Source organism: Rana temporaria, chromosome 12 (assembly GCF_905171775.1).
Source record: "Rana temporaria chromosome 12, aRanTem1.1, whole genome shotgun sequence".
NCBI lineage: Eukaryota > Metazoa > Chordata > Amphibia > Anura > Ranidae > Rana > Rana temporaria.
The window spans coordinates 7,148,267-7,171,111 of NC_053500.1; the positions used below are offsets into that span (position 1 = coordinate 7,148,267).

Here is a 22,845-nt window from a genome sequence, read left to right on the forward strand (position 1 = left end):
GAAGAACGGGGAGAGCCGTGTGTAAACACAGCTTCCCCGTTCTTCACTGTGGCGGCGTCATCGATCGTGTGTTCCCTTTTATAGGGAAACACAATCAATGACGTCACACCTACAGCCACACCCCCCTACAGTTAGAAAAACAAATGAGGTCATACATAACCCATTCAGCGCCCCCTTGTGGTTAACTTCCAAACTACAATTGTCATTTTCACAGTAAACAATGCATTTGTATAGCATTTTTTGCTGTGAAAATGACAATGGTCCCAAAAATGTGTCAAAATTGTCCGAAGTGTCCGCCATAATGTCGCAGTCACGGAAAAAAACGCTGATCGCCACCATTAGTAGTAAAACATTTTTTTTTATAAAAATGCAATAAAACTATCCCCTATTTTGTAAACGCTATAAATTTTGCGCAAACCAACTGATAAACGCTTATTGCGATTTTTTTTACCAAAAATAGGTAGGAGAATACGTATCGGCCTAAACTGAGGGAAAAAAACGTTATTTTATATCTTTTTGGGGGATATTTATTATAGCAAAAAGTAAAAAATTATAGATTTTTTTTCAAAATTGTCGCTCTATTTTTGTTTATAGCGCAACAAATAAAAAACGCAGAGGTGATCAAATACCACCAAAAGAAAGCTCTATTTGTGGGAAAAAAAGGACGCCAATTTTGTTTGGCAAACCATGTCGCACGACTGCGCAATTGTCTGTTAAAGCGACGCAGTGCCGAATCGCAAAACCTGGCCGGGTCCTTTAGCTGCCTAAAGGTCCGGGTCTTAAGTGGTTAATGAGAGCTGAACACAACGGTGCAGGATTCTCCTTTCAGGTCAGGCTCTGGAAAGTGCGCACCACCGCCGAGAAAGGCCCCAAATCTCATCACCAGTAGAATTAATACATTTTTAACTGCAGCCTTTGAATCAATTTTATGCTCCTTACAGTTGAATGTTCCCTTAGATTTATTTTTTTATTTTTTATAATTGTACCATCAGGGAGCGCAATAATTAGTCCTAATGTGCTTTCTGGCAGAGCTGAACTTTAACACTTTGACCAATGACAGTTCCCGATGGAGGAAATATTGCAGGCAGATTCTAGTACATTTCGAACGTTCTTTATTGAAGCTGATGACCCCTGTTGGTCAGTCACCGTACGCTTTTATCACCAGGGCCATTTGTGAGCCATTTTCTGTTTTTCAATTAGGACTTTAATGTAGAATTATTTATTTTCAATCCACTTACAGTGGGGGGAAAATAATGATTTGATCCCCTGCAGATTTTGTAGGTTTGCCCACTTACAAAGAAATTAAGGCCCAGATTCACAAAGCACTTATGCCCGACGTATAACAAGTTACGCCAACGTAAGTGCAAATGTGCGCCGTCGTATCTGTGCGCCAGACCCACAAACTAATATGTGCCTAAAAACAGGCTACACCCCGCCAACGTATCTTGCTTACGCCGGCGTAGAGTGGGCGCACATTTAGGCTGGGCGCATGGTGCCGCTTCCATTGATTAGCCATTCAAACATGCAAATGAGGGAAATACGGCAATTCACAAACGTGCGTGTGCCCGGCGCATGCTACGCATAAGTTGTTCGTCCGGCGTAACATTATTGGGCCAGATTCAGATACCTGAGCGTATCTGTCCGGCCCGCGTAACGTATCTCCGATACGTTACGCCGCTCTAACTTTGGGCGCAAGTTCTTTATTCAGAAAGCACTTGCGCCCTTAGTTACGGCGGCGTAACGTATGTGTTGCGGCGTAAGGCCGCGTAATTCAAATTGGGGATGTTGGGGGCGTGTATTATTTAAATCTAACTTGACCCCGCGTTTTTGACGTATTATTTGAACGGCGCATGCGCCGTCTGTAAAATATCCCGGTGTGCATTGCTCTAAATGACGTCGCAAGGACGTCATTGCTTTCGACGTGAACGTAAATTACGTCCAGCCGTATTTGCGAACGACTTACGCAAAACGATGTAAAAATTTCAAAACTCCGCGCGGGAAAGACGGCCATACTTAACATTAGCTACCCCTCATATAGCAGGGGTAACTATACGCCGGAAAAAGCCGAACGCAAACGACGTAAAAAAAAAACGCCGGGCGGTCGTTCGTTTCTGAATCGGCGTAAATCCTCATTTGCATATTCCTCGCGTAAAAATACGGAAGCGACACCTAGCGGCCAGCCTGGAATTGCAGCCTAAGATCCGACGGTGTAAGAAACTTACACCTGTCGGATCTTAGGGATATCTATGCGTAACCTGATTCTATGAATCAGGCGCATAGATACGACCGGCGGAACTTAGAGATACGACAGCGTATCAGGAGATACGCCGTCGTATCTCTTTCTGAATCCGGCCCATTCCCCATAAAGGAGGTGTAACCCAGCAACAGACATGCAAAGGTCTGCACCAGGGAACACAAGCCAGCGTATTGTGCATTGGACGTGTGTCTGGCTGGGCGTACGTTATGTTCACGGCGTACGCAGTGCAGTGCTTAGGCAGTTTTGCCGGCATGGTTGTGAGCAGGCGCATAGGGGTGCGTCCACGTCACGGCGCATGCCCAGTTCGTTATACTTACCTGTCTGGCGCTCGACCCATCATTTGCATGGGGTCACGCCTCATTTGCATGTGTTCACGCCCACTTCCACCTACGCCGACGTGCGCCTTCGAAACCTACGCCACGCTGGCGCAGCGTTGGGAGCACTGGCTTGCTGAATGCAATGCTTGCCTCTCTGCGCTGCGTTGGCGTAGCGTACAGTGTGTGCACTACGGCGGCGCCCTGCTCTCTGTGAATCTGGGCCTAAGGGTCTATAATTTTTATTATAGGTGAATTTTAACCACTTCAGCCCCGGAATATTTGGCTGCTCAATTGACCAGGCCAGTTTTTTTGCGATTCAACGCTGGGTCGTTGTCCTGTTGCAACACCTGTCTTCTATTGAGCTTCAGCTGGTGGACAGAGGGTAGAGCTGCACGATTCTGGGAAAAATGAGAATCGCGATTCTTTTGCATAAAATGAAGATAATGATTCTCAATTTGTTTTTATTTAAAGCGGTAGTAAACCCCGTTCTTGTCAATATTGCCCATGTTGTCACCTCTACTCATGTTGTCACCATTGCCCATGTTGTCACCATTGCCCATGTTGTCACCTCTACTCATGTTGTCACCATTGCCCATGTTGTCACCATTGCCCATGTTGTCACCATTGCCCATGTTGTCACCATTGCCCATGTTGTCACCCCTATCCATATATGTATACTCTCGCTCAGGCCCCCAGGTAGTACAATGGTTCTCTCTCTCAGGCTCCAGGTTACACAGAACCCCTCCGCCGGTCCTCACCTTGGTGCCCCCGTCTTCTGCCTCCTCCAGCGTTAAAGCTCCAGCTGGGCTCCCCCAGCACCTGCCCTCATCTCCCCGGCTCCGGTCAGCATTCTCTGCTCGGCTCCCTGTCTGGAACCAGGCCCGCTAGGAATCCTGGGATTGGTAGTTCTACAAGGAGACCTCCCCCTTCACTAACAACAGAGGCGGGACTACATATCCCGGCATGCCATGCGTCGCAGCAGCGGGCGGCGGATGATGACGTTCCTGCTGCGGATTGGAGGATGGCGGTGATGGGGAATGTGAGCGACTTCCGCGACACATGGGACAGGTGAGAATAATTTATGGCTGCACCCGAAAATCGCGGGTTATCCCGCCTGGAGACCGCGGGCGGGGAGAATCGAGATCGCGATTCTCTCCGTGATTAATCGTGCAGCTCCAACAGATGGCCTTAAGTTCTCCTGCAAAATGTCTTGATGAACTTGGGAATTAATTTTTCCTTCAATGATAGCAATCCGTCCAGGCCCTGACGCAGCAAAGCAGCCCCAAACTATGATGCCCCCACCACCATACTTCACAGTTGGGATGAGGTTTTGATGTTGGTGTGCTGTGCCTCTTTTTCTCCACACATCGTGTTGTGTGTTTCTTCCAAACAATCAACTTTGGTTTCATCTGTCCACAGAATATTTTGCCAGTACTGCTGTGGAACATCCAGGTGCTCTTGTGCAAACTGTAAACGTGCAGCAATGTTTGTTTTTTTTGGATAGCAGTGGCTTCCTCTGTGATATGCTCCCATGAAATCCATTCTTGTTTAGTGTTTTACGTATCGTAGATTCGCTAACAGGGATGTTAGCATATGCCAGAGACTTTTGTAAGTCTTTAGCTGACAACTCTAGGATTCTTCTTCACCTCATTGAGCAGTCTGCACTGTGCTCTTGCAGTCATCTTTACAGGACGGCCACTCCTAGGGAGAGTAGCAGAAGTGCTGAACTTTCTCCACCAATAGACAATTTGTCTTACCGTGGACTGATGAACAGCAAGGCTTATGGAGATACTTTTTGTAACGGTCAGGGGTTAACGCCGTTACGATATTCCATTCCACCAACCCAAGACAGCTTATCGACACTCCACAATCCAGCAGACAGGACCCATTGGATTTCCCCCCAGAATAACGAGACACAAGCTCTGTTCTCTGGTTCTAAACAGAATGACACTTTAATGGTAAACCTAGGTTATTTTTATACAGTTAGAAGCCCCAAGAAACAATGGCTTAACTCCACCCACAACATGACACAATGGGTGCTCAATACACATTCCTTTAGATAATGACATTCAGATAATCTACATGAACTAATTGCTAATCATTACCCAGACGTTCTGACTCCGCGATAAGTTATTCTCACCTGCTACACAATACACATTCCTTTGTAGACGTAAGTCAGACGTCTGATCTTTAGAGGGTGCTAAGTCACAACACATAATCAATAGAACTTCACACAATGAAAGGTTCTTGAGAGTCAGACTTAATTAGCATAATAGACAATAGAATGCAATCACAGCAAGCTTTTATCACTACAGCCAGGTAGACTTAATTAGCACCTCAACAGTCTATGTACCACATTGAATGAGTCACTCTCCTATTGACCTGTTGGGGTCAGAATTAACAACTTGTAATATTTCAAGATATCCTGCAATACATGAATTATCATTATTGTCCCATCTCATGTAATTCATGATATAATTTCTCAGTCATCCTATGCCCCTATTGGACATAGGATGACCCTAGACCCAAGAGTCATTAGTGAAGCTGGCACAGGAGTACCCCGCATCCTTCAAATGTCTCTGGGTATCACGGGCCATTCCGTTACACTTTTATAACCCTTTTCAAGCTTTATGCAAGTCAACAATTCTCAATCGTAGGTCTTCTGAGAGCTCTTTTGTGCGAGGCATCATTCACATCAGGCAATGCTTCTTGCGAAAAGCAAACCCAGAACTGGTGTGTGTTTTTTATAGGGCAGGGCAGCTGTAACCAACACCTTCAATCTCATCTCATTGATTGGACTCCAGTTGGCTGACACCTCACTCCAATGAGCTCTTGGAGATGTCATTAGGGCACGGGTCTTCAAACTATGGTCCTCCAGTTGTTCAGGAACTACAATTCCCATCATGCCTAGTCATGTCTGCGAGTGTCAGAGTTTTTCAATGCCTGATGGGATGTGTAGTTCCGCAACAGCTGGAGGGCTGTAGTTTGAGGATCCCTTGTCTACTTTTTCTTGCAACTGTAGAAGAGACGGAGGTGTACCTGTGTACATAGACAGATTCAGGCAGAATTAGGCGGGCGTATCTCAGATACACTACGCCGCCGTAAGTTTGAGCAGCAAGTCCTGTATTCACATAGAACTTGCGCTGAAACTTACGGCGGCGCAGTGTAACTGGGCCGGCGTAAGCTCGCCTGATTCAAAATAGGCTGGTTGGGGGCGTGTTCTATGTAAAATACTAGTGACCCCAGGTATTTGACGTTTTTAATGAACGGCGCATGCGCCGTCCGTGGACCTATCCCAGTGCGCATGCTACAAATGACGTCGGCAAATCGTCAATGCTTTCGACGTGAACGTAAATTACGGCCAGCCCCATTCACGGACGAGTTACGCAAACAACGTAATTTTTTTTAATTTCGACACGGGAACGACGGCCATACTTAACATTGGCTGCGCCATGTATTTGGTGGAATAACTTTACGCCTGAAAACCCCTTACGTAAACGGCGTATCTTTACTGCGACGGCCAGGCGTACATTCGTGAATCGGCGTATCTAGCTGATTTACATATTCTAGGCGTAAATTCGCGTACACGCCCCTAGCGGCCAGCGTAAATATGCAGTTAAGATTCAACGGCAAGCGTATCTCAGTTTGAGCATACGCTTAAAGTTGCGAAGGCGGGGATTCGGACTTACTGATACGCCCGTCGTGAGTCTATGTGAATCTACCCCCCTATGGTGTATTCGTCTTGATTTTTGGAAAGTATAACCATCAGTATAAAACCTTTTTTTTTTGGTCTTGTTGAACCCTAATAAAGTATTCACAAGCCATCATTATTATGTATGTAGGTCTATTAATTACCTCAGTTTAATAAAAGGTAAATCAGTTTACATATTAAGAATTGCACAGTACATCTACATGGAAATCAGGTGCCTTAATTTAATTAAATGGAAAATAAAAAAAAATGGAAAATTATATTTGCCATAAATATATTACAAAATTATCTGCATCAATCTCAATTACGCGGAGTAAGCCGCGGACACGTTATTGATTCCCTACATATTTGCCCTCATTTAGCGGAATACGTTGTTTGAATGTCTAATTACCTCCTAGAAAGAAAACGGATTGGGCTTCCAACTCTAACGCCGCGTACGCTCTAAAAACAATGGCCCAGATTCAAGAAGCAATTGCGCCTGTGTAACCATAAGTTACAAGGCGCAATTGCTTACTTGCTCCGGTGTAACGAGTGCTCCTGATTCAGGAACCTCGTTACACCGACTGCAGCCTAAAATCTGCGCGGCATAAGGCTCTTATGCCACGCAGATTTTAGGCTGCATTCTTGCGTGGGCCGCTAGGGGGCGCTCCCATTGTGATCAGCCTGTAGTATGCAAATTGCATACTACCACTGATTCACAAACTTGCGCGGGCCCTGCGCAAGCCAGGTACGGAGTTTCCGTACGGCAACTTTAGCGCAAGGCTGCCCCTTCTAATAGTAGGGGCAGCCAATGCTAAAGTATAGCCGCCGTTCCCGCGCGATGAAATTTGAATTTCACGGCGTTTGCGTAAGTGATTCGTGAATGGCGCTGGACGCCATTCACGTTCACTTTGAAGCAAATGACGTCCTTGCAACGTCATTTGCCGCAATGCACGTCGGGAAAGTTTCCCGACGGAGCATGCGCTCTACGCTCGGCGCGGGAGCGCGCCTAATTTAAATGATTCCCGCCCCCGGCGGGATCATTTAAATTGCGCGCGCTTACGCCGGGCAATTTTGCCGGCGCGCCCTCGCAAGTTACGGAGCTAGTGCTCCGTGAATCGAGGGCAGCGGCGCAAATTTGCGGGGGCGCAGGGCAAAATCGTTGCCCTGTGCCTCCGTAAGTTAAGCGCAAAACTATGCTGAATCTGGGCCAATGTTTTTTTTCAACCCGATCATTAAAACGGCCTTGCCTACAGACGATCGTGAACAAAAAAAATGCTCTAACAAAGCGCGGTGACGTACAACACGTACGACGGCACTATAAAGGGGAAGTCCCATGCGGGTGGCTCCACCCTTTGGGCTGCTTTAGCTGATTTTGTGTTAGTAAAAGACGATTCGCGCTTTTCTGTCTGTTACAGCGTGATGAATGTGCTTACTCCATTACGAACGCTAGTTTTACCAGAACGAGCGCTCCCGTCTCATAACTTGCTTCTGAGCATGCGCGGGTTTAAAACGTCGTTAAAGCCCACACACGACCATTTTTTACAACCTTAAAAACGACAACGTTAAAAACATCGTGAAAAAATAGAGCATGTTCGAATTTTTTAATGGCCGTTATTTAGATCGTGAAAAAAGCTCTGAAGCCCACGCACGATCGTTTTTAATGACATTTTAAAAAAACGTCATTTTTTAGAACCCGAAAAACGGTCGTGTGTACGCGGCAATACACATGAATCACGGGGTATCTTTAAACGATGATGCTTATTTTAAATGTCTTTTTTTCTCCCCCTACTGCTAATGGCGTGCGATTCTTCTAGCTCAACAGCGACATCTAGTGTTGCGTCTTTCGTTCCACTCTTCCTCATGCTTTTAAACGGGACATGAAAATTTATTTATTTTTATTTATTACAGGTACTTATAACGCGCCGCCGATTTACACAGCGCTTTTACCTATATATATATATGTGAGTGTGTGTGTGTGTATATATATATATATATATATATATATATATATATATATATATATATATATATATATATATATATATATAATGTATATAAACTATAAAATTATATTGTCAAAAGTATTAGGACGCCTGCCTTTACACACACATGGAGGCAGATTCACATAGAATTAGATCGGCGCAGCGTATCAGAGATACGCTACGCCGCTGTAACTTACTTTTTGCTGGTTCGAATCCTGGAAGAATTTGCGCCGTAAGTTACGGCGGCGTAGTGTATTTCTGGCGGCGGAATTCAAATCGCCGATTAGGGGGCGTGTTTCATTTAAATGAAGCGCGTCCCCGCGCCGAATGAACTGCGCATGCTCCATTTCTAAATTCCCCGCCGTGCATTGTGCGAAATGACGTCGCAACGACGTCATTTTTTAAACTTAGACGTGAGTTACGTCCATCCCGATTCACGGACGACTTATGCAAAAAAAAGAAAAAATTCAAATTTCGAAGCGGGAACGACGGCCATACTTAACATGGCAAATCTAACTATACGCCGCAACCATCTTTAACCATACTTCGGAAAAAGCCGACTAGAGACGACGTAAGAGAATGCGACGGCCGCGCGTACGTTTGTGGATCGTCGGAAATAGCTAATTTGCATACCCAACACGGAAAACGACGCAAACTCCACCCAGCGGACGCCGAAGTATTGCATCTAAGATCCGAAGACGTACAAAGCCGTACGCCTGTCGGATCAAACCCAGATGCCGGCGTATCTTGGTTTGAGGATTCAAACGAAAGATACGACGCGGGAAATTTGAAAGTACGCCGGCGTATCAGTAGATACGCCGGCGTACTCTGTCTGTGGATCTGGCCCATGAACTTTAATGGAATCCCAGTCTTAGCTCGTAGGGTTCAATATTGAGTTGGCCCCGCCCTTTGCGGCTATAACACCTTCAACTCTTCTGGGAAGGCCGTCCACAGGGTTTAGGAGGGTGTCTATGGGAATGTTTGACCGTTCTTCCAGAAGAGCATTTGTGAGGTCAGGGCACTGATGAGGATAAGAAGTCACTTTGTGTTGGTCTATCGCATTAAAATTCCAATTAAATACATTTACGTTTTTGGTTGTTTTTGGTTGTTTTTGGTTGTAACATGAGAAAATGTGGGACATTTGAATCATTTTTCCAAGGCACTGTACATAATAATGTGTCATCTTCTCTTTTCTCTCTTTCTGTCCCTTTCTGTCTTTCTGCTTCCTTTGCTGCCGCCAAGACCTATCAACACAGAAGCTTCATAGAACAGACACGTTCCCCACCTACAGATCTGAGCACTGATGAAGACTGAATGGGACTCGTTTTACTCGATATAAACTTTTTTTTGGGGGTCTTGAACTGGCAAATCCGATTTTCTTATCTCTTGTGAATGGCTAGACGTTCATAGAACATTACCAACAAGCTGGAATATTTATATACTCTTCGATGCAACTTTTTTAGAAAAAAAACAATCTTTACGAAGAATGCGCTTTTTTTTTTGCCATTCGAAGGTAAAACATTCTCACCACGTTTTGATCACATGGATTGGAGGAGAACGACCTATCTCGTGTTTATATCTCACATCGTCATCGCAAAGTGTGTGTTGTAGGTTTTAGCTGGACAACCTGCATCTCTCTGAACGGGAAAGGCACACACAGGGTTGAAGACCTGTTGGTGGCCACAACCTGCTCTGAGTGTTTGTCTTGCTGTACTTTATTGTGTTTTTTTTTTGTTTGTTTTTTGTGACATTCTAAAATGTTATTAGAAGTCCTTAACTCTATTGGATTTTTTTTTTTGCGCATGTGCATTGGGGTTAGTTTTTGGCTCTCCGAATTCTAAAATAGAAAATTCTACCTGCGATGCAGAATGTTCCTACACTATATCTACCAGTCTCCATGTTTTATGCTGAATATGGCAAAACTATAGGAGAATCACATTACTAATCATTTTGTGCCAGATTCTCGTAGAATCTGCGGCGGCGTAGCGTAAGCCATTTACACCACGCCGCCGCAACTTACTGGAGCAAGTGCCGTATTCTCCAAGCACTTGCTCCGTAATTTGCGGCGGCGTAGTGTAATTGGCCCGGCGTATGGCCGCGTAATTCAAAGGGGGTGGCTTGTATTCAAATTAAGTGCGCCCCGTGCCGATTGAACTGCGCATGCGCCGGGCTGAAAAATAGCCCAGTGTGCATGCTCCAGCTCACGACGGAAAACGTCAATGACGCCGATGTGAGCGTCATTGACGTAAAGTCGTATTCAAGAACGACTTAGGAAAACGACGTAACCAACGGAAAAAGACGACGCGGACCCGACTCCATACTTAACATGGCATAAGGCGGACTGGCGTAAGGTTACCCCTCATATAGCAGGGGTAACCTTACCCTTACGCAACGACGTAAACGACGAGTACGCGACGCAAATTTGTTCGGGAATCGGCGTATCAGGCTCATTTGCATAGTCAAATGAGACCTGAGCGTAAACGCCACCTAGCGGTCAGCGTGTATTGCATTTAGGATCCGACGGTGTAAGTGACTTACACCAGTCGGATCCTAGCCTAATTCCGGCGTATCATGTTTTGCGAAAACAAAACAATGATACACCGGCGGGAATTTTGAATTACGCCGGTGTATCAGTAGATACACCGGCGTAACTCTTTTGAGAATCTGGCCCAGTATTTCTAATTTACAGATCTTTAGTGGTAAGGCTTTTATCTTACATAATCAGGAGGCTTCTTACATGGTGGGGCACAGGGAAGAGGGAACAGATAATAGTTGCAGCCCATTACACAACAAAGAACAAGAACAGGGAGTAATACGGAGGACTGCAGAGGTAACCATCATTACAATTCAGCATGTCAGGAATCAGCAGTAGGGATGGCCAGATCTGCGTGGCTACACTAGGACACTGAGACCCAGGGGAGGACTGGGCCGGGGGGCAGGGTGGCAATTGCCTCCCAGGCTGCCCTAACTTATAAAAAAAGGGGGAAAACTCTGCGCTAAACCCACTTACAAGTGAGGAAAAATTGCTATATGACCTCTAAATAGAGGAAGGAATGAAAAAAATTTGTGAAAAATTAATTTAAATAGGGGAGTGCTGCTGCCCTAACTTATGTTTAAAACAGAGCAGCGCAGAGGAAACTACAACTCCCTGGGACTGGATTCTTGGAAGCAGGCAGAGGCAGGGCATGCCAGGGAGTCGGGATGCAGGGCTGGGCGCTGGCTGCAACTTGACCCCAGGACCAGGAACATTACCCTCCAGGAGGCCGTGGCGTGCAAGGACCTGCTGAGATCACTGAGCTGAGAACCCTGACACCCCTAGCTGACCCCCACCCCCCCCCCCATACACCCCATGTAACCTGCCCCAGTGACCAGGCTGAATTGATGGGCACTGGAGTTGGCTGCACTGATGGGCACCGGTGAGGCTGCATTGAAAAACTAGATGGGCCATGGATGGTGAGCTAATTCAGCAGTTCAATGGGCCACTTGACCGGACTTGCCCCCCAGGCCTAAGGCTGCCAGCCCTCCCCTGCTGAGACCAGACTATACAGTATATAGTAAAGTAAATTTTAATAATCGTAAAACAAAAGAGTAACAAGAAGCCTAACCGACAAACTAACTTTCTACAATATGTACAAAAATGAGGAACATGGATAAACAGGAAAAATTTAAGATGCAGGGAACAGATGGCAAGGGAGATCAGGTACAAGGCCAGGACAAGGGGTGGGCAAGAGGAGAAGCTTCCCTGTGCGCAATGGTTAATTGCAGGGATGTGGGTGCCCTGACCCTAACCCTAAGGGAGGGAGGGGGCCCAGTTTGGCATCTTTGCCCTGGGCGCTAGATAGCCTTTTCCTGGCACTGATCAGGTGCAAGGGGAGCATAAAAGAGGCAGCAGGGCTCAGGAAGCAAGGCAGCAGCAAGATCAGGATCTAGGCTCAGGATAAGTGTCAAACAGAATCTGGCAGCAGGAAAGTACTGGAGCGAGAGGCACTTCGTGGGAGAGGACCTAAATACCCTCCCAGCAGCCAGCATCAGGTGGAAACTGATTACTGGGGTCTGCTGGCTTCTGGTAGACACCCGCTGGTGGACACTGGAATTACAGTCCTCCATACAGGGGACCACAGTGCCACCAGCAGGTGATCAATGTCCTGACAAGGCAACTTTAACCTATTGCACAGTGGTCATCAGTCTCATTCCCTGCCAGGGGGTCTTCAAACTATGGCCCTCCAGTTGTTCAGGAACTACAATTCCCATCATGCCCTAGTCATATCTGTGAATGTCAGAGTTTTACAATGCCTCATGGGATGTGTAGTTCCACAACAGCTGAAGGGCCGTAGTTTGAAGATCCCTGCATTAGAGGAACTTACAGTCTTAATGGTCCTGCCACAGTCCTAGAAACACACACCAGAGCTAATTTAGGTAAGATACAAAAAACCTGGCAATATGTTTTTCGTATTGGGGGGTGGGACAGCTTACATAATACGTGTAGACATGTTCTTGGTAAGAACTGAATGCAGCTTTATTTCAAATGGTTCTGCCTCGCTCTGTGGGGTATAATAGTCATTTAAGAAATAATAGATTGTAATGTCCAAAGAGAAGAGCTAGTCAAACTGCATTCAATTTGTGAACTGTAAAAAAAAAAAATATATATATAATTTTATTTAGACAATATTAAAATTGCCATTCCAGAGGTGCAACTGTCCACATTTTAGACTTTGCCAAGTTAATCTTTAAGTTGTCCGGGGTTTCAAAAAGATCCATCATACCGTGTCTGTAGATTTTTACTCGCTGTGCCTTGTTCACCAGGAGCGCTTAAGTTGGTCACTCACTCGTCTTTCTGAATTGTTTGTTCCGAAACTTTAGAAACCTGTTTTTGGTGGGGAAATATAGCTCCGCAAGTAATATTTTGTATGTATGATCTTTATGTGGTCACCTACTAAAACCGGTAAGGCATCCTGGTCAATATACTTTGCTTTTGCTAAACTTACATTACAGTTTTGAACATTACTGTTGAACTACAACTACCGCACACTTGTATGTTCTCCTTACCCTTTGAGGACTTGTCCTCTTCAGATCTTTTAAACCCAGCTTTGGCTACAGACGTTGTGGAACTTGTTGACCCTCCGGCCTTCATTTTTTCTTTATTGTAGCAGTACTTTAAAAATGAGTTATAGCGTGCTCTTAAGGTGATCCCTTTGTGATTATGTTGTGAAGAACTGAAGGGAAAATAATATCCAGACTAAAAATAAATGTCTTCGTCATACAGTAACTCTCAGGCCGGGTACTAACGAACAAACATGTACGATGAAACCGGTCCGTCGGACCGTTTTCACCGTACATGTCTGCCAGAGGGCTTCTGTACGATGGCTGTACTAACCATCGTACAGAAGTCCGCGCGTAAACAATACGCGGGCGTGTCTGCGTCGTCGCCGTGACGATGACGCGGCGATGACGCGGCGACGTGGGCGGGCCTGCCATTTAAAGGCTTCCACGCATGCGTCGAAGTCATTCGACGCATGCGAGGGATGGCGGGCGCTCGGACATGTACGGTAGGTCTGTACTGACGACCGTACATGTCCGAGCGGGCAGGATTCCAGCGGACGGTTTTAAAACACGTCCAGGAATATTTGTCTGCTGGGAAAAGGCCCGGCGGGCAAATGTTTGCTGGAATTCGGCCCGCTCGCGCCTACACACGACCGAACATGTATGCTGAAACTGGTCCGCGGACCAGTTTCAGCATACATGTTTGGTCGTGTGTACGGGGCCTCACAGGCTCTTTGATCCTCATGACATATAGTTATATGCAGCTACCTTCAGGTGACTAAATAGTGGCAAAAAAAGAAGGCTGCTTATGGACATACCCTTTTATTATCCCCCCCCCCCATTCCCAGCTAGCTTCAGTTATTTGCCAGTGTCCTTAGTAGGTGATGGACCTCTCTGTACTCAGAAAAGCTTACCTTCTTTCAATGTAGGTTCCTCTGTCTGTCTCTGTCTGTCTCTCTCTCTCTGATAATGATATTCCACCAAGATAGCCACCATGGTTTTTAATACAGCTTCCTGATTAGCTGATTCTTCAGCAGAGCGTTGGGGAACCATACCCAAACCCCACTGGATGATAGGCGTGTAGCCGGCATGTAATGTTGCTGCCCTTGGCATGTGTAGAGTTAACCGCAGGGTGCTTTACAGGTCTAGGGCCTTAAGTCCCTAAGGACCCCTGAAGGTGTATGCTCTTTGTGGAGGGCAAAGCATGGTTGGAGTATATCCCTTGTTAATCCTGCCTAGAAGATTTCCAATGGTGAGTGCAGGGTGGTAGCCCTTTAAACATTCAGCCCAATGTATCTTCTGTATTGCTCTGGATGCCTGTTGGGGTTACGGGAGCTGCTGACAACTGGAGTCCAAGGTTCCCTTTAAAATGGCACCATTAAATACTGCTGACCTGAACCCCGCTGCTGCACCTGTGCACTTTCCCCTTGCAGTGCCTAATGCACTTATGCAACACGGGCACCTACTGCGCCTGCCTTGTCTCACTTTCATTTGAGTTACTGCAGCAGCGTGCCCTGCCTCCTCTTGTTTCTGGGCATGGTGTTGGACTAGCAACACTTTTGGGCTCTCTCTTGATAGCACAGTATAGCGGTTGTTATCGCACTGCCTTGGTTTATTGTGGCCTACAAGTGCTTGGTACTAAGGAATTCCTCTCCCTATCCACAGCACTGGTGGTCGTGAGTACCCCTTCCCTGTGGACGATATTTACAAGCATGGCAGATCCTAAGCAAAAGTAAAAGGGTTAGATGAACTTTCAAGCTCAGGCTCAGTTCTTGGCCCTTAAGTGGCTAGTAGATTGTCCACTAAGGGGGACAATTGCTCCCAATCTGACTCCCTGCCTTCTTTTCGTCTATCTGCTGGCTCATCTGATAAACCAGCTTCCTTTTTCCTGTCTAGAGGGGAACTTTCTGCCAAAATGTTAGATGTTATGGCAACATTTTAGGCCTTATCAAGGCCATAGATAGCAGGGATCACAGCCATGCACCTTCAACCTCTTCCCTGGGATTTTGATTGTGCCCTTGATCCAGACACATTATCTGAGGAGGATGTGACAGTTGAGGATAATTCATCTCCTTCTGAGCAGTTAGGTCAGGATGACACGCCTATAGCAAAAATTTCATCCAAGCTCAAGGATGCTGAAACTACCCTTATTTCATGCTGTATGCTCCAGCTTTGCATTAAAGCAGCCGAGGACTTCTCACCCCAAAATATCCAGCATGGGATGCCTTAAATTGCCCAAACCAGCTAAGACCTTCTTAGTCTACTTGCTAGTTGAACTGGTCCTGTATGGAGACTGGCATCACCCACAGAAGATATTTACTCCTCCAAAATGCTTCTTCACTCAACAATATCCTATAAAGGAAAGTTTCCTACAAATATGGTAGATCATGCAATTTCTTGTCTTAGCAAGACCCTCGTGGCCCTGTGGTGTATAATATCCTATTCAAAGACCCAGTAAAAAGACTAGAAAGCTTTTTTAAAGCTCTCTTTTCTTAGGCGGGCCCCACCATGCAACCTGTGGTTGCTTTTATGGCAGTCTTCCAGACAATTGCTGTTTGGGCATGAACCGAAATCCAAGATCCATCCTAATGGATGTCTCCGTTCACAATCTTTTTACCTTTTATCCATGGCCTTACGTTATTGCGTGAACGACTTGGCAGACACACTTCATCAAATCCCCAGGCTGAGTCTTCTCTCCATCCACATGCACAGAATTCCTTGGCTTAAATGCTGATCCGCTGAGCTCCCATGAAAGACATGCTTTGAGTGGTTACCCTTTTAGGACAAATGTTTGGTCCTTCCTTGGATAATTATGTCAAGGAGATCACAGGAGGTTAGAGTACGCTCCTCCATCAGAAAAATGATCACTTCTACCAGCTGGACTTCTGATCCTGAGGTCGGGAAAGATTCCCTTTGTGTTCCACTGCCAAGTCTAAGACTGAAACATACTTTTAAAAGAAGACATGGCCCTCCAAACCAGACATAACTGTTTCCAAGGCCCCTTCCAAGTGATGGGGCTCCACCTTTCCTAAAAATGAGGAGGCATGTGTTAATCTTCTCTGCTTTCTGTTCCTAGAAAATCTCAGACCCTCAGAGTGTCATTTCCAGTGGATACAGACTGGAGTTTTGCACTCTGCTTCCTCCCGACTTCATGCTTGTGTCCTTCTCCTTCACAGCTGTTGCCATCTAGAAGTTCTTTTTTTAAAGGGTCATTACTTCTGTACCAAAAAAAGAATGCTTTCAATGCTTTCAAAAACTCTACACAAACCTTTTTATGGTTCTCAAACCCAATGGAAGAGTCTGTCTCATTCTGGATCTAGAGACTCTTAAATTGGATTCTGGATTCTGGATCTAGAGACTCTTAAATTGTTCCTATGGGTTCAAAAAATATATCTCCTTCCAGGCAATTTCTTGGCCCTAATAGACATCTAGAATGCTTACTTGCTCATCTCCATCTTTACACCTCATATCTGTGTTTGCAGTGGGCAATCAGCATTACCAATCTGCTGCCCTTCCCATTTGGCCTTTCTGCATTTCTACTAGTCTTCACCTGGTTCTGGCTCTGCTCTGTGCCCAGGGGATTAATATTTTGGGGTACCTGAACTTAGCATGTTAAGGGACCAGCCCTCCCTATCCCTGTTGGTGAATATCCAACAGACAATACGGACCCTGAAGAGCTTTGATTGGATCCTCAATCTGAGGCAGTCATCGCTGGAGCCATCTCACAGATTTGAGTACCTGGGCCTGATGTTAGACATGGTCCTGTTTAGATCTTCCTGCCTTGGAACAAACTTTTGTCTCTCGACTCCCATTACTTGGCCCATCAAAGTTCTTGAATCTAATGGTTTCCCCCTTCTACGCTATACTTTTACACTCAGTTTAACTTTAGAATTCTGCACCTTATCATTCTGGAACTGTGAGACAAACAGACGTAGTCCTTGGACTCCAAGGCCAGACTGTTCCTAGTGAGGTTGATTTCCAACCCAGCACTGGAGTAAGGGAAGCCCTTTCCTTCAAAGATGTGAAAGGTTCTCATGACATATGCCAGCCTGCCGAGCTGGGGAGCAGTACTAGTGACCACTCAGTGTAGGAGACAAAGTGGTTAGAGGAAGCTCAAGTTGCCTTCAATATTCTAAAAGTGATTCAGTTCACTCTAATGTGAGGACACCTTTTGAGAATTCAGGAGGAAAATGACACACCCATGGGCAATATCAACCATCAAGGAGGCACCACAAGTCACAATACACAAAAGGAAATGGACTTAATACTCTCTTAAGCAGAACTGCACATTCAGTCCAGTCCGCTGTTCACATCCCAGACATGGAAAGGTGGCAGGTAGACTTTCCCAGTCGTCAGATTTTAAAAGTTGAGAGACTCCTGGCAGACGCTTTTGTGGGCTCTTCTGAATCACCGGCACCTTCTGTTCTATGGGCCAGAGTTCCACCCTGCTTCTCAGATCACTGGCTTTAATTTTATAGTTGTTGGGACAGGGGTCTTTTGGTCATCCCTGCCCTCTTAAATGCTAGGAAATTGGCTTCTCACAGTCTGCCATTGCACCCGAAAAGCCTATTTTGCTTGGTGTGAATCAAAGAACCTAGAAAGTACTCAATGGGACATATTCTGTCTTACTTCTAGTCCAGTCTGGACCAGCATCTGGCATGAGTACCATTGGAAGGACTAATCTCGGTCTTAGCTATTTTGTTTCATAGACCTTTGGCTTCTCACTCCTTTAGTGAAGTTGTGTGCTCTCCTGTGACCCCCTTGACACCTTAATCTGGGTCTCCCGGCTCCTTGGAAGCTGCCTTTTGAACTGAATAGGGATATTACATTGTCTGACCTTTTATTGTAAGGTGGCTTTTCTTGTTGCTATTACAGTGCAGAGTGTCTCGAAGTTTGTGGCCTTATCCTAAGACATGGTCAGATTTTTGCAGTGCTGTCTGTGGGCGCTATCAAGGATGAATTAATCTCTGGGTGTGGTACCCAGAATACCCGAACAGTAGCTGCATTCAAACAGATGGTTTAGCCGACAAAAAACAAACCTTAGTATTTTGATTTTTAATTCAGGCTTTTAGTTTTTTTTTTTTTGTTTTTAAGCATTGGCACCCTTTTTAATAATTTGTACTTCATAGAAAATAACACTCTGACATGGGACTTGCCCTTTTATATGGTATATACAGTTGCTAAAACTGCATTCTCAGAAAAAGACTGCTTGAGCTTATCCGCTAATGCAATTTCTCGGAGCAAAGTTTGTTTTCATTAATACTGTGTATAATAATAAAATTAGGTTTTGTGGATGTCTGAGATACCTAGGTGATATTATCTTGATAATGTTTATTTTGTCCTCCAGGTATTAGGAGTAAGTGCAAATGTTTGTTTTTCGAGTTTTTTTGCCTCACATAGGAAGTCTTGGAAGATTTTTTTTTTTTCTCTTCTCCAGTCCAACTCAATAAAAATGCTACAAGGCTGAAAATAATTCAAAGTTCCTTCTTAAGGCCCATACACACGATCTGACTTTTTGACAACAACGGTCTGACGGACCTGTTTTAGGCCTCGTACACACGATATGTTAACCAGAGGACAATGGTCTGATGGACTGTTTTCATCTGTCAAAACCGATCGTGTGTGGGCCCCATAGGTTATTTAACCATCGGTTAAAAAAAAGCCAACTTGCTTTAAATTTTAACCAATGGATTCCTAACCGATAGGTCAAAATCGCTCGTTGGTAGGCACGACCATCGGTTAAAAATCCACGCATGCTCAGAATCAAGTCGACGCATGCTTGGAAGCATTGCACTTCGTTTTTTTTCAGCACGTCGTTGTGTTTTACTTCACCGCGTTCTGACACGATCGTTTTTTTAACCGATGGTGTGTAGGCGCGACAGACCATCAGTCAGCCTCGTCGGTTAACCGATGACAACGGTCCTTCAGACCGTTCTCATCGGATTGACCGATCGTGCGTACAGGGCATTATTGGAGAATCCGACCGTGTGTATGGTCCATCGCACAATTGTTTTCGGTTTTCAACGGGCAAATGTTCGCTGTGCATGCTCTCAAACTTTCTGGCAACAAATGTCCGATGGAGGATAATCCGATCGTGTGTAAACAAGTCCAAAATACAAACACACATGCTCAGAACCAATGCTAAAGATCAGCCAACAATAGCAGAAGTTGCCCAAAGGGTGGCGGTAAAGAGCTGAAAAACCACGTGATTTGGTGAAAGTTGGCTGAAAATGTTCTGCCGTATGTATGCAGAACAAGTTCGCGGCCAACACCCTTTGGGCCAAAATCCACGGAAAAGTCCAATGGAAGTCCGATCGTGTGTATGAGGCTTTAAAAATCAAATATCCTTTTGGTCGCCTTTTTACCCCAATCATTTATTTTGTTGTATGCTGTCTTAAACATAAACTTCTGTGATGTAGATCACTACATGTTCTTAAGATTTAGTGAAATACAAACATTCATTATTACTATTTTAATAAATTTAAGTTCCGTAAACCTTGGAGTATTTTTTTTTCTTTTTTAAGACAATCCCATTTTTAAAGCATATCTAACTGCAGAAACAAAAACTTAATATTTTGCAGCTGATGTAAATATGAAAATAAAACACTTCCTGTCCCTGAAGAGGACGGACGGGGTGCCAGCCAAGGTGTAGACACATTTATTAATAAAAAGTATAATCGCTACTCACAAAAGTAGAAATATTTCTCGATTGAGGTCTGAAGAAGTGGAAGCCTGGAAGTGCGTCACCTGACTTGTCTGAGGTCACATCGCCTCCGGCCTGGCCCGTGGTTGTCAGGTCACCTGTGGCCAGGTGACAAGTGCACCCCGTTGGGGTCAGGGATGCACCACAAGGTAGTGAAACCTATGACCGACTGCTGCGATAAGAGAGGAAGTGTGAACCCAAGATCGCCCAGGGCGCGGAGTCTAAGACCCAGCTTTGTGTTCACCAGAGCCTCTAGTGGTGAGGATGGCCTTCGCCGCAGCTGGATCCAGGTCGCGACCCCTGGGATCCCCTAGGTCACACTCCGCAGGGAGAGAGGGGAGAGAGGGGAAGCAGCAAGCAGACAAGCGGTGGTGATGGGTAAGCCGAGGTCGGGGCAACAGGCCGAGGGACAGGCAAAAGGTCAAGATCACATGCAAACAGGAGAAGTCAGGGACGAGCCAAAAACGGGACAACTGTAGTGCAACAGTTAATATAGACTTCCTGGGATGGCCTGGGTGGGGCCATACAGGAAGGACATAAAAAGGTAACCAGAACAGAGTCGGGCCTCTTAATGGACAGATGGAAACAGGTAAGCTGCCAGACTATTGCATATCCACGACACCCTGACACTGTGGTCAGTTTACAGAGGGAAGGGCAGCATCAGGCAGGATCAGTTGGGTATTTTAAGCCAGGGTTTGTCATAGCATGAATTTATCCATGGCCACCGCGGACACCCCCTATTCATGTGTCTCGCCCCTTTCAGGGCACCGGGTGCATGAATTACAGCGGCAGAATTTATTTTTATTTTGAAGCACCTGATTGGAGCCAGAGGTTCTAATAGGCTTCAACATAGGGTGGGCTTGGGTCGTAGAGAATGCGCTCCGAACCTACCTGGGTGTGTTACAACAGCGAATGAATATTCACACATCCTCAATCAGGCCAATCAGAAGCGGGTGTAAGACCCATTTTCCGATTGGCCGAAAAGAGAAGACTCCCGATTGTTCACCAAGGAGGAGGAAGGAAACGGAAGCCGCCGCCGCCGCTGTGCGATGACCCATGGAAAGCAGGAGAACGGGAGGTCACTGCCCCAGATCAGGGCAAGGTGCTGTGATGGGGTAAATAAACAAAAAAAGCATCAGTTTAAAAAATAAAATAAAAAAAATAATATTTTTTACTTTCTGTTATAAAACATATCCAATAAAAAACGTAAAAGAAAAAAAATGAGCGCTTCTTCGTCTCCATCCTGAACACACGGCCACCAGCAATGGGATTGTCTCCATGTCAGACCACACAGTGCCTAATCCTACCGCCATTCTACTAATGCACCAGGATGTGACGTCTCGCTGCTTCACAGTAACAACCCAAGGCTTATTATCATTGACTATCTGCTCTGTGCATAGATTGGTGGAGGTGCACGTGTGTGACAAATTACTTCCAGACATTATTTATATCTTGCAACATATATATCTATATTTATATTTATATCTTGCAACATTTTTTCATTTTTCTGGTAAGCGCATAGACTAATCAAGTGTATTGCTGGAATTACCCATTGAAGATTTGGTCAGGTCACAGATAAATATGATGGGACTTTATTCACTTTAATAAGTCTGTTTTATGTTGATTCTCTTTTTACAGGAAGCGCTGCACACTTTTTGTTATTTTTTTAATAAAAAAAATAAAAAATGTAAAATTTCTTCATCAATTTAGACCAATATGTATTCTGCTACATATTTTTGGTACAATATTATTATTATTTTTTTAATCCCAATAAGCGTTGATTAACCACTTAAGGACCGCCTCCTGCAGATATACGTTGGCAGAATGGCACGGCTGGGCACAAGCACGTACAGAGACGTCCTCTTTAAGTGCCCAGCCGTGGGTCGCGGGCGTGCGCCCGTGACCCGGTCCGAAGCTCCGTGGCCCCGATCGCCGCTGGAGTCCCGCGATAGATCCCCGGAGCTGAAGAACGGGGAGAGCTGTGTGTAAACACAGCTTCCCCGTTCTTCACTGTGGCGCTGTCATTGATCGTCTGTTCCCTGATATAGGGAAACACGATCAATGATGTCACATGTCCAGCCCCGCCCCCTACAGTTAGAAACACAGATGAGGTCACACTTAACCCCTTCAGCGCCCCCTAGTGGTTAACTCCCAAACTGCAATTGTCATTTTCACAGTAAACAATGCATTTTAATTAAGACATTGAGGAGCGTGGAGGACACCGCTGCTCCACCCAGACAGTTAAGTGCCGGGCGGGGGATGCACACTGGCAGCATTCGATTGGGCACAGTAGCCGCAATTGATGGGCACAGTAGCCGCAATTGATGGGCACACTGGCAGCAATTTATATGTACAGTAGTTGCGTTTGATGGCAGGGTGGTCGCAATTTGTGGATACAGTGGCTGCATTTGATGGAACAGTGGTGGCAATTGTTGACACAGTGGCTGCGTTTGATGGGCACAGTGGCGGCGTTTGGGCACAGTGGCGGCAACTGACGGGCACAGTGGCAGCGTTTTGGCACAGTGGCGGCAACTGATGGGCACAGTGGCGGCGTTTGATGGCACAGTGGCGGTGTTTGATGGCACAGTGGCGGCAATTGATGGCACAGTGGCTGCGTTTGGCACAGTGGCTGCGTTTGATGGGCACAGTGGCGGCAATTGATGGCACAGTGACTGCGTTTGATGGGCACAGTGGCGGCAATTGATGGCACAGTGGCTGCGTTTGGCACAATGGCTGCGTTTGATGGACACACTGACTGCGTTTGATGGGCACAGTAGCTGCAATTGATGTTTCTTTTTTTTTCAGTTTGTTTGCGCCCCCAACAAAATTTTGAGCAACAACCGCCACTGGTTCTA

General features: G+C 45.7%; 1 protein-coding gene across 2 annotated transcripts in view; it reads left to right on the forward strand.

The window, feature by feature from the left end:
• The window catches only part of DOK5 (docking protein 5), a 129,027-nt gene extending 118,754 nt beyond the window's left edge, over nucleotides 1-10,273 (forward strand). For both annotated transcript variants that reach the window (XM_040330164.1, XM_040330165.1), the window contains exon 8: nucleotides 9,490-10,273. In XM_040330164.1, coding sequence (XP_040186098.1) covers nucleotides 9,490-9,551 — 62 coding nt within the window. In that variant the 3' untranslated portion in view covers nucleotides 9,552-10,273. The remainder of the gene's footprint in view (nucleotides 1-9,489) is intronic.
• Nucleotides 10,274-22,845: the final 12,572 nt, after the last annotated feature.